The 12,289-nt window shown below is 48.5% G+C and overlaps 1 protein-coding gene across 1 annotated transcript; it reads left to right on the forward strand.

The window, feature by feature from the left end:
- Positions 1-1,388: 1,388 nt before the first annotated feature.
- Positions 1,389-5,830, forward strand: TMEM174 (transmembrane protein 174). Its single transcript, XM_069880639.1, has 2 exons — positions 1,389-2,085; positions 3,043-5,830. Exons 1-2 carry the CDS (start codon positions 1,454-1,456, stop codon positions 3,143-3,145), a joined length of 735 nt encoding a protein of 244 aa, XP_069736740.1. The 5' UTR covers positions 1,389-1,453; the 3' UTR covers positions 3,146-5,830.
- Positions 5,831-12,289: the final 6,459 nt, after the last annotated feature.

Raw genomic sequence — 12,289 nt, forward strand, 5'->3', positions numbered from 1 at the left:
CATGCTAGTCAATACATGTCAAGTAGTTTGACTTTTTTCCTCCTTAAGAGGGAATTACACAAAGATGTTTAACCAGCACCCTCTAATAGCAATTACTTCAATCTGATGCTGGTAGGAAACAGAAATCTCAACATGCAATTAATTTACCTGTTTAATATGTGGGACATATGTTTAACAGAACAGTTCACGATGTAAAAAAGAAAAAAGATTACAGAATCAAAGAATAGTTTGGGTTGGAAGAGACCTTAAAAGTCATCTAGTTCCAACTCCCCTGCCGTAGGCAGGGACACCTCCCACCAGACCAGGCTGCCCAAGGCCCTATCCAACGTGGTCCTGGCCACCTCCAGTGATGGGGCAGCCACAGCTTCCCTGGGCAACCTATGCCAGGGCCTCACCAACCTATGCCAGGGCCTCACCACTGTCATGGTGAAGAAATTCTTCCTTATGTCTAGTCTAAATCTGCCCCTCTCCAGTTTACACCCATTGCCCCTCATCCTGTCACTACAAGCTTTTGTGAACAGAAGGTTCTTCTGAATACAGAATGAGATCTCTTGCTTTACCAGGCTTAACATTATAGGAGGTGCTTTCTCAGTCCTGCAGTGTTGCACTATTCAGGCTATGTGGGCTTTATTCTCTACCAGCTTCAAGAAAGGTGTGGAGATCCCACAACAAAAAATGTCCACAGTTAAGGGGAAATTAAAGAGCAATTACGCAACCTTCTAACAGCTGGAAAACCTTACCTGTCTTGAAATACTTTTTCTCCCACAACAATCAGTGCTTCCAGGCTGTACAGCACTTATCACCCTGTTGTCACTTACCCTCTCACCTACTCACTACTCCCCTTTGGCAAAAAATCAGAAAGCCTGCTTTAAAAAAATGCAGAAGCTCTGGACTGTAGAATGAGCTGCCACAGCAGTCCAGGCATGGCTATAAATGTCATACTTCAGAGCACTGCAAAACACTCCCAGTAATGGCCGCGCATTTTCCTGCAGATCTAGGCTGGTGTAGTGGAAGCCTAAGGAGACCAACAGTTGTTGCATCATTGTTAAATAAACTATGCCGTCCAGATCTTGGATGCATCAGCTGGCAGGGGGCCTAGGAAAAGCTGCAGTGGCTGCAGCTTCCTTTCTGTCCCATCTGGCATGGTCACAGCGAGGACGTATCAGTGGATGCCAAATTAAAGAAGAGGATAAACAGATAAGCAGCTATGCAAGGGTGAAGCCGTTTCGGAAGCAATGGTGGCAATTCAAGAAGTCTTTAGGGATCACTTCAGGCTTCACTTCCCAGACCTTTATTCTTCTAAGCAAAGTCTATTCTTTCACATGATGGATTCTGTTAACCATACATGCACAAAGTTCTTGTATAACTAATCTGAACTTTCGACTTTAAATGCTCTGCCAAGTCCCTTGCAAGCTCCCTTTCTCTTGAGGCAAAAGATACTTCAAATTTGCTAATGGAGCCCAACAACAACAGTGTAGAAGATTTCTCTTTGAATGTCTTTTCTGTCACTCCTTATCAGCCAAACAGATCTGATGTCCTGGTGTCAGATGGGGATAAAGCTGGTACCACTTTGCTCTTTTCAGGTGTGTTTTTGGGTCTGGTGGGGATCACTTTCACCGTGATGGGATGGATAAAATACAATGGCATCACACACCTGGAGTGGACTCAGTTACTAGGACCTATCCTGCTGTCTGTTGGGGTGACTTTTATTCTGATTGCTGTTTGTAAATTTAACATGCTTACATGCAAGTCCTGTAAAGAAAGAGAGGAAAATACGTCAGACCTCGACCAGACGGGAAGCGGACAGTCCTTTGTCTTCACCGGCATTAACCAGCCAATAACTTTTCATGGTGCCACAGTGGTACAGTACATCCCTCCACCAAACCCAGCCCAGGAAGGTATTGCTGTGAATCCTGGCTACCTTCACCCAGTGCTCAGCTGCTGCGGTGCTGTTTCTCCCAGCACCTCACCAATTGCCACCCCGGGCTCTGCTCACTTCTGCCCTGCCTACCACCTGGATAACCCAGCTTTTACTGAAGATGAGGACTACACTACTTATGCTGCAGAGAATACCAGGAATCACAGGTACATCTTCTGAAATGCCTTAGTGTGTTTGGTCACAGGCTTCTGGGTATTTTAATTGCTGTGTATGGTTTCAAAGGAAATAAAAGTCAGTCTAAGGTATTATCCTCCTTCAGATGTTTTTATTTCTTTATTAGGAGGATTTCTTGAGTAAAGACTATGGAGACGTGCTTTTTCTGGAAAGCATTTTTATCCAAATGAAATTAATTTGTGAATTCCGTTCGACTTTCGGTCTACTAAATCTCTTATTATTTTTTGAGATGTTGGTATATGCTCTTGCCCATGCCTTTTTTAATGTTTATCTTACCACCTTCAGGTGACTGTTGGCCAAAAGATTATTGTACTACAGAGTCCTCCACACACAACCACAGCACACAAATCAACGCACAAACAGGGTTTTAACAACAATGAAAGAATCAGTTTGGTACCAGATGCTCTCTCTTCTGGTTACATCCAGCACAACATAATCCTCTCCTACTGTAGCAACCTTCCAGCCCTAACTCTTTCCCAAGTTTTGGGGCAAAAACAAGACTGTTGATGTCATGGAGCAGTACGAAACTGCTGTAATGAGACATAAAATAATTTTATATAGTTCTTTCCTTTAAGGAAAAATATTGTAATTATAGGAATTATTCAAGATTTTATCCTTCCTAGAACACAAATCACTTTCAGTTCATTTATCAAAGTCTGTTTGAAAAACAGGCTGACCCATCATCCTCAGCAACATGTGTGACAAGCAGAGGCAGCATGAAAACAAAGGTCACTTCCTGACACTTTGGTACGTCACAAAAAGAACACAACAAATGGTTGAATTGCAGGAAAAGTTCATCTCATAGCATTTTCTCAAGAAGCCAGAGAGTGCTTTTCCCAGATAAGGCTGACAGGATGCAGCACTTCGGTTACTTGCGTACGTATTGTTTCCTGAGTTCTTTTTGCACCTGCTCTTCTTCCTGTTTTCAGGTTGGAGGACAGTTCTGATGAGCCAGAAGAAATGCTGGAAGGCTGCACCTATGATGATTTGTCACCTCCCCGTTATGAGGAAATATACCCACTGTCTTCGTAAAATAGCCATGGATGACATGACACTTCAAATTGATGCTGGCCTTTTAATCTGCAAGAAGATTTTCTTCAAACGCTTGCAAGATAAGCAAGTATGAACAAAATCTTGGTACTGATACACGCTTCAGTATCACTGGAAATCTTTAACCAGTCCCTTCTTTTTCTCCCTCAAAATTCATTAGCCCTTATCTATGCAGTTTAATAGCAGAGCTATTAATTACTTAATAGCAGAACTATTAATAGCAAAGCTATTAAACTCAAAGATCTAGCTCCATATTATGTTTCCCCAATAAGAAGCCTGATTTTCAGACTTGCTGAAAGCAGTGTGAACTGCAAATGCACAATATGTCTGTGGAAGGTCACGATTGCTTCTGGACATTTAGCAATATTAGAAATCACTCAATTTATTCTTGATATGTTTTTCCTCTTTATTGCTTGGGAAACTTCAAAAGTGCTCAAGTGTCTGATCCATGAAAGTATTGATAATGTCTTAATTCTGTCTGATTTTTTAGGTTAGCTCACTCATTTGTAAGTCCAGTCTACAGATTAGACTTTTGCTTGGTTCACCTGAAGGAGCCAGTCCTGTAGGGATTTTTGGAGCACACTGCTTGAACCAGAGCATCCCAGAATAGAAAATATATGAATAGTGACCTTTTCTCCTTTTTACACACACCTCTAAGAGATTCTACATGCATCAAATTCAGTTCTCCTCCCCATCAAGAGTTGTAATAGCTAGTAGATTTATGTCCCTAAAGAAAATGAGACCTTTCTAAAGCCTTTACAGGGACACGTGGTCCTACCGGTTTTAAAGGCTTTAACAATCACATCCTCTCTCTGCTGCACTGGCACTCTGTGGGAAAGCTGTGATGCAATCCCTGCCAAGGTCTTTTCTTGTTTGAATGTGTGTTTGAGACACACAACTGAAGTTATAGGTTTCCCCAGATCATCCAGACAACTATGGGCCACAATGAACACTATTGTTTGAGTTCAGCTTTCAAGATTAACGTGGTTCCAGGCATTGTATCCACAAATGGATTTACAACTGTACCTAAGGAAGGTTGAAGTGCATAATCCCAGAGCTCTGCATCCAGAATGGAGGTCACAAAAACTTTGCTCAGAAGCCATCTAAACAACGGGACAATGAGAATGCCATGAGTCCTTTCATTTTGATTTTGTATTTCTACATATGCTTCAAGTTCTGCCTTTGAGTGTGCCTAGAAATGCCGTAACACAGCTGGACAAGGCAGTATCTCCCCTTTCAGGATCCCATCAGGTTTGCCTATGTCCATCAAATGGCAAAGGACAAAGGCAGAAGCTGTTCTCAGCCCATGCCTGCTGGAGCAGGCATTATGCAAAATGATCTAGAGGGCAATGGTCACTGTTCAAAACAACTGAGCTGTGTGCTGCTGTTGTGCCTGTGGATCACTCTCCTGGAACAACATGGCCGAAAGCAGGTGGTCATTCTGGAATGCACGAACTTTCTCTACTTGCTGGTACAGATGTCTCGGCTCCTGTCATTTATCATTGATCTGTGATTGATCTCATTCCTGAAGGCTGAAGAAGTCTAGTGTTGTGCACAGTCAGGTGATATGGGATGTACACTGAGTGTCCATGCAACCTCACTAGCAATTGGGTGACATAGCTCTGGAAGAAGAGCTGCATTCAGAATGTTGTCTAGTTGCATAGGTCTGCAGGTTCTCACTGTCCTCCCTGTGCACAGTGTCCTCCCTGTGCTCTATACTTAGAGAGTGCTAGAGAATAAAGCATTTTTGGAGGGGCACAAGAAAACCACTGTGCCCCACATTGATGGATGTGACTCTGACAGAGGTCGTATTTGGGACACAACATTTAAACCGAGTCAAAGCTCCATTGGCAACAGCAGCAGCAGCTACTGGACAGTGACTACAAACTCTGTGTGAGGTTTTTCTCACTGGAGAAATATAGGGCACACTGATTTTCAGCACTGATGGCCTGGCACTTGCAGGTAGGCAGGCACTCTGAGATCAGCATGTTCTTTATGGGACTGAGTGAAAGAACAGAAGGTCTAAAAATAAATGCCAGTTTCTCACATGGAAATCTCTTGCTCCTCTTCTGGAATTTACACAGAGGTGAACTCATCCTCCCTCCACAGCAGGAAACTGGAAGGTCCCAAATCCCCAGTTAGTTCCACATGGACAGATCCCTGCACTTAGCACATAGTTCTGCTGACTCCAGCAAGCACTGCAGGAGCACAGAGGTCAGGCTTGATGGATCCAATTGCAGGACCAGGGTCAAAATTTCTACCCGACAACCCTCCCCCACAACAAGAAAATTCCTTTACTCAGAAACCACAGACTTTTGCTGCTGCTCTTTTTTTCCCCCAAATACATGGCAATAGCACGTTTTGTGGGGTAATCAGAGATTTATTTTGGTGACATCAAATCCTACTGTCAAGAGTTAATATAAGAAACCCAGAAGGCTGCACTGTGGACTCCAAAAATGGTTTTGAAGTTTACTTCTGTAGACAGTGTTCATTGAAAAAAGCCCTGGGTTCCTTTTTGGAGAGAAGGCTGAATAAATAAATTAAAATAACTATGTATTGAAATGATCTTGACTCATCAGACAAATTCTGCTTGAATTCTATAAGTCTTGTCATGTTGCACAGGTGCTTACAAAGCTCCAGCCTCACAACATTTACTTGCTGTACTGATTGCTGATTACTGTTATTAAGAATAGACCAATAATCCATTAAGGTTTTTCTCCCTCCTCTTACCTCCACCTTCTACTTTCATCCTTTCTTCCTTTTTTTTTTTTTTTTTATCTTTAGGGTTTTTTTCCTCTTTTGTTACTGTATCCTCATTGATATAACCATCACGTGAATTCACCTCTCAGCATTATGATCTCTTTCCACTCTACGATGAGTGAAAGAACAACCCTATTTAGTCAGGCCGTCAGCTAAGGTTCACTGACACATATCCACTAGGTTATACTGATTTAACTCCTTAGAGCACCTGGAAGATTGCATTTGAGACTTTGCTCAATTTGCTTTTCATTTAAACTAGTGCTTTTTAAGCAAAATTATCTTCTTCCACACTGCCTGCAATGCAACTGGAGGCCTGCAAAATGATGCTTTATTAGAGTTTGAGGCATCTTGAATTCCAGCTGTAGCAACAGAATATTGTATGTGAATATTCATCTGTGCAACACTGAATGGATTATTGTGACTTTTCACAATATGACTCCATTTATAAGATTTTGACCATGAGATGGTTAACCTGTGAAATTTGTACAGATGTCTGTTGATAAGAAGCTGAGCACAATCTATTCATTACAGTCAGAATTCTTCACAGAGCTGCTCTAAAACTGAGGAGGTATTTCAAAACACTAAATGTCACAGGCCAAATGCAGCGGCAGGGTGCAAACTTCCTTTCAGATAAAATCTAAATTTGAAGCCTGCTTTCTAACATCAGTGCTGCTGTATCTGTGAGGAAGCACAGGAATACACAAGCCAAGGTTTGTCTTCATTTGGTCTTGTAGCACTTTCTCACAAAAGCCTGATTTCACTGGGGGTTCTTGTTTCAGAGACTAATGCTCCCGTGCAAGCGCCTGCACCCACATCCCCGGGCAGAACAACCCTCTCAAGCGGGTGTTCAACAGCAGCAGTGCTGAAATCCTTCACAAAGCTATTTTTAAACTCGGGATTTAGGAAATCGCGGTCTTGGGGAAAAAATAAACCCGTAAGTAGGGCTCGAAAGGGGCGAGGCCTAGTTAGGCCGGCGGGCGGGGCGGGGCGGCTGCGGGAGGACGGGGGATGCTGCGCTGGCTCCCGAGGGTCCCCGCTGCTGGCCCCCTGCCCTGGCAGGGACACGGCCGGGCACAGCCACGCCGACAGACCGCGGACACGTCCCCGGAGCCCCGCCAGGGGGCCAGGGCTGCGCTGCCGAGCGGCCCCCGGGGCGCCGTCCCGTCCTCGCACCGCGGCTTTGCTCAGCCGCCCGCGCTGAAATCGAGCAGCGTGAGGGTGTCCCGTGTCCCCGCCGGCTCGGCAGGTGCCCGGGGTGCAGGGCCGGCACGTCCTAACCTGCTGCTTTGTTGTACGCCGCCTGGCTTTCCAGACCTCCTACTTTGAATATTAAAAATGCCACTTAAAAACGGCCCCGAGCCTCCCACACAAGTGAAAGCTGGCTTGTTTAAGGAAAAGGCTTTCCACAGTGAAATACTCAGTGAAATCACCGAAGAATTTGAGTATCCTCACCCTCACAGGAGGAGTGGACATCTGGAATGACTTCAGCTCAGGGAGAGATGTGGCACAGTGCACTCACGTGCACCCTCCTTGTCCTCACCCCCGTGATCTAATGGGACAGACTTCTTTCTGTGAAAAAACAGGAGAGAATCCAAGCATCATTTGCAAAGAACTAGGGCATGCTGTTCATGTACAGCACCTAAGATAATTTATGCCTGCTGCAAGTGTCATTATTGGCTCCCATTTAGCTGTCAGACTGACTAGACATCAGCAGGACATGCTGAATGTTGTTATTGCTGCTTCATCCCCAAGTGCCCACCACAGCGTCTGGCAGAGAAGCATTCAGCACAGCCAGGTGGGATCTCATGGGCTGTGCCTGCATTAGCTGAGCAGCGCGGCTCAGCAGGCATGGGTCTGCGAAGTGAAACAGCAAGTGTGGAGAGCCTAATGTCCACATCCACTGCATGTTGGAGAGGTTTATATCAGACTTAGTCCTGTGGACTGGCTGCCACTTAGCAGTTGAAATACAAAAGTTCTTCTCCTACATTGTATTTTCTGGTTTCACCTCATCCAACAGATATTAGTCATCTCACACCTGTGATGTGATGCAAAAACTTGTGTGGCAAGTGGGGAGTGCAGGGAGAGTCTGGAGTTCTAAAAGCCTGAAGTGGAAACGCTTGTTTCCCTACAAGCACGGGGTGAATTGCAGCAGCTGCACAAGTTGGTGGAGCTGACCAAAGTGGAGTGAGTCCAGAGAAGAGCAACGAAGCTGGTGAGGAGGCTGGAGAACAGGTCTTATGAGGAGCAGCTGAGAGAGCTGGGGTTGTTTAGCCTGGAGAAGAGGAGGCTGAGGGGAGACCTCATTGCTCTCTGCAACTACCTGAAAGGAGGTTGTGGAGAGGAGGGTGCTGGCCTCTTCTCTCAAGTGACAGGGGACAGGACAGGAGGGAATGGCCTCAAGCTCTGCCAGGGGAGGTTCAGGCTGAACGTTAGGAAAAAATATTTCACGAAACATGTCATTGGGCCCTGGAACAGGGAGGTGGTTGAGTCAACATCCCTGGAGGGGTTTAAAGGACGGGTGGATGAGGTGCTGAGGGGCATGGTTTGGTGATTGATAGGAATGGTTGGACTTGATAATCCAGTGGGTCTTTTCCAACCTAGTGATTCTATGATTCTGTGACCCCCAAGACCCCCAGGAACCCTTTAAAGGCCCCCAGGTCCCCTTAAAGGGACTCTCAGGACCCATATAGAGACACCCAGAACCCTTTTTGCAACTCCCAGGACCCCTCAAGTGCCCCCCAGGGCCCCTCTAGGACCTCTCAGAATCCCTCTGGGCCTCTCAGGATCCCTCTGGAGCCCCCCAAGATCCCTCTAGAGTTCCCCTGTACCGCTCTAGGGACCCCCCAGGATCCTGCTAGCTCCCTCCAGGCTCCCTCTAGTGCCTCTCTGGACTACTTTAGGGTCCCCAAAACCCGTCTAGAACCCCCCAGGACACATCTAGGATGCCCCCAGGACCCCTTCAGGTACCCTCAGGACCCTTCTAGCGCCCCCCAGGACACCTCTAGGACCCCCAGGACCCAATTAGAGACCCCTATAGGACTCTGCTGCAACTGTCTAGAACACCAGGACCCCTCTAGAGCTGCCCAGAGCCCTTCTAGGGACCACCAGAACCATTTAGAGCCCCACAGGACTCCTCTAGGACCCCCAGAACCACTCTAGGGACCTATAGAAGCCTCTAGAGCCCCCCAGAGCCCCTCTAGAGACACCCAAGACCCCTTTAGGGACTTCCAGGACTCCTCTAGGACTCCCCAGAATCTCTCTAGAGACACCTTGGAACCCTCTAGGGACCCCCAGGATCCCTCTAGGACACCCCAAGACACATCTAGGGCCCCTAGGACACCCAGTACCCCTAAAGGGACCCCCAGGACTCCTCTAGAGCCTCCCAGCACTCCTCTAGGGACCTCTAGGAGCCTCTAGTACTCCCAGAACCCCTCTTGGCCACCCCAGAACCCCTATAGAGCCCCCCCACTCACTCCTCTGAGACTTCTAGTAGGCTTTAGCACTCCCAGAACCCCTCTAGGACCCCTTTAGGGACCCCCAGGACCCTTCCAGGAACTATCCAGAACCCTTATAGGACCACTAAGGACCCCTCTAGGACCACCAGGACCCCTCCAGTGTCCCACAAGACCCTTCTAGAACCACCCAGCATCACTCTGGGCCCATGAGGACCCCTCTAGAGCCCCCTCGGACCCACTTAGGGACCCCCAGGACCCATTTAGGATCCCTCTAGGACTTCCCAGGACCCCTCTAGGGACTGCTAGGACCCCTCTAGGACACCCCAAGACACATCTAGGGCCCCCAGGACTCTCACTGCTGCTTAAGGGAACCCCCACAATCCCTCTAGCACCCCCAACACTCCTCTGGGACTTCTAAGAGATTTTAGTACTTCCAGAACCCCTCTAGGACCCCCGGAGCATTGTAGGAACCCCCAAGACCACTCTAGGGACTGCCAGGACCCCTCTAGGATGCCTAGGACCCCTCTACAGACCCCCAGGATACTTGTAGGGGGGGATAAAGGGGCCCCAGAGTGGTCCTGGGTTGCAATAGAGGGACTGTGGATGTTCCTAGAGGGATCTTGAGGGTTCTAGAGGGGTCCTGGCATCTGTAACGGGGTTCTGGGAGTCCTACAGTGCTGACAGAGGTCTCTAGAGGGGTTCTGGGGGGCTTTAGAGTGGGTTTGGGCATGCCTGGGGTGCTGGGTCCAGCCCTGTTCAATGTCTTTATCAACGACCTGAATGAAGGCATTGAGCGCACCCTTAGCAAGTTTGCGGATGACACTAAGATGGGTGGAAATCACAGAATCACAGAATCACAGAATAACCAGGTTGGAAGAGACCCACCGGATCACCGAGTCCAACCGTTCCTAGCAAACACTAAATCATATCCCTCAGCACCTCGTCCACCCATGCCTTAAACACCTCCAGGGAAGGTGACTCAACCACCTCCCTGGGCAGCCTGTTCCAGTGCCCAATGACCCTTTCTGTAAAGAATTGTTTCCTAACGTCTAGCCTAAACCTCCCCTGGCGGAGCTTGAGGCCATTCCCTCTTGTCCTGTCCCCTGTCACTTGGGAGAAGAGGCCAGCACCCTCCTCTCTACAACCTCCTTTCAGGTAGTTCTAGAGAGCAATGAGGTCACCCCTCAGCCTCCTCTTCTCCAGGCTAAACAACCCCAGCTCTCTCAGCCGCTCCTCATAAGACCTGTTCTCCAGCCCTTTCACCAGCTTCGTTGCTCTTCTCTGGACTCTCTCCAGAGCCTCAACATCCTTCTTGTGGTGAGGGGCCCAGAACTGAACACAGGATTCGAGGAGCGGTCTCACCAGTGCCGAGTACAGAGGGAGGATAACCTCCCTGGACCTGCTGGCCACGCCGTTTCTGATACAAGCCAAGATGCCATTGGCCTTCTTGGCCACCTGGGCACACTGCTGGCTCATATTCAGTCGGCTGTCAACCAACACCCCCAGGTCCCTCTCCTCCAGGCAGCTTTCTAGACAGACTTCTCCCAGTCTGTAGCACTGCATAGGGTTGTTGTGCCCCAAGTGCAGGACCCGGCATTTGGCCTTGTTAAACCTCATGCCATTGGACTCTGCCCAGCGGTCCAGCCTGTTCAGATCCCTTTGCAGAGCCTCCCGACCCTCCAGCAGATCGACACTTCCACCCAGCTTAGTGTCGTCCGCAAACTTGCTAAGGGTGCACTCGATGCCTTCATCCAGATCATTGATGAAGACATTGAACAGGGCTGGACCCAGCACTGAGCCCTGGGGAACCCCACTTGTCACTGGCCTCCAGCTGGATTTCACACCATTTCCCACCACTCTCTGGGCCCGGCCATCCAACCAGTTTTCCACCCAGGAGAGTGTGCGCCTGTCCAGGCCAGAGGCTGACAGTTTCTCAAGCAGAACGCTGTGAGAAACTGTGTCAAAGGCTTTGCTGAAGTCCAGGAAGACCACATCCACAGCCTTTCCCTCATCCAGTAGCCGGGTCACTTTGTCATAGAAGGCGATCAGGTTAGTCTGGCAAGACCTGCCTTTTGTGAACCCATGTTGACTGGGCCTGATCACCCGGTTCTCTTGCATGTGCTTCATGATAGCACTCAAGATCACCTGTTCCATGACTTTCCCTGGCACTGATGTCAGACTGACAGGCCTGTAGTTTCCTGGGTCCTCCCTGCGGCCCTTTTTGTAGATGGGCAATGTCAATCTGTTGGCAGGTAGGGAGGCTCCAGAGGGATCTGAACAGGCTGGACCACTGGGCAGAGTCCAATCGCATGAGGTTTAACAAGGCCAAATGCCGGGTCCTGCACTTGGGGCACAACAACCCTGTGCAGTGCTACAGACTAGAAGTCTGGCTGGAAAGCTGCCTGGAGGAGAGGGACCTGGGGGTGTTGGTTGACAGTGACTGAACATGAGCCAGCAGTGTGCCCAGGTGGCCAAGAAGGCCAATGGCATCTTGGCTTGGATCAGAAACGGCGTGGCCAGCAGGTCCAGGGAGGTTGTTCTCCCTCTGGACTCGGCACTGGTGAGACCGCTCCTCGAATCCTGTGTTCAGTTCTGGGCCCCTCACCACAAGAAGGATGTTGAGGCTCTGGAGCGAGTCCAGAGAAGAGCAACGAAGCTGGTGAGGGGGCTGGAGAACAGGCCTTATGAGGAACGGCTGAGAGAGCTGGGGTTGTTTAGCCTGGAGAAGAGGAGGCTGAGGGGTGACCTCATTGCCCTCTACAACTACCTGAAAGGAGGTCGTGGAGAAGAGGGTGCTGGCCTCTTCTCCCAAGTGACAGGTGACAGGACAGGAGGGAATGGCCTCAAGCTCCACCAGGGGAGGTTTAGGCTGAACATTAGGAAAAAATTTTTCACAGAAAGGGTCATTGAG

Source organism: Phaenicophaeus curvirostris, chromosome Z, assembly GCF_032191515.1.
Source record: "Phaenicophaeus curvirostris isolate KB17595 chromosome Z, BPBGC_Pcur_1.0, whole genome shotgun sequence".
Lineage (NCBI taxonomy): Eukaryota > Metazoa > Chordata > Aves > Cuculiformes > Cuculidae > Phaenicophaeus > Phaenicophaeus curvirostris.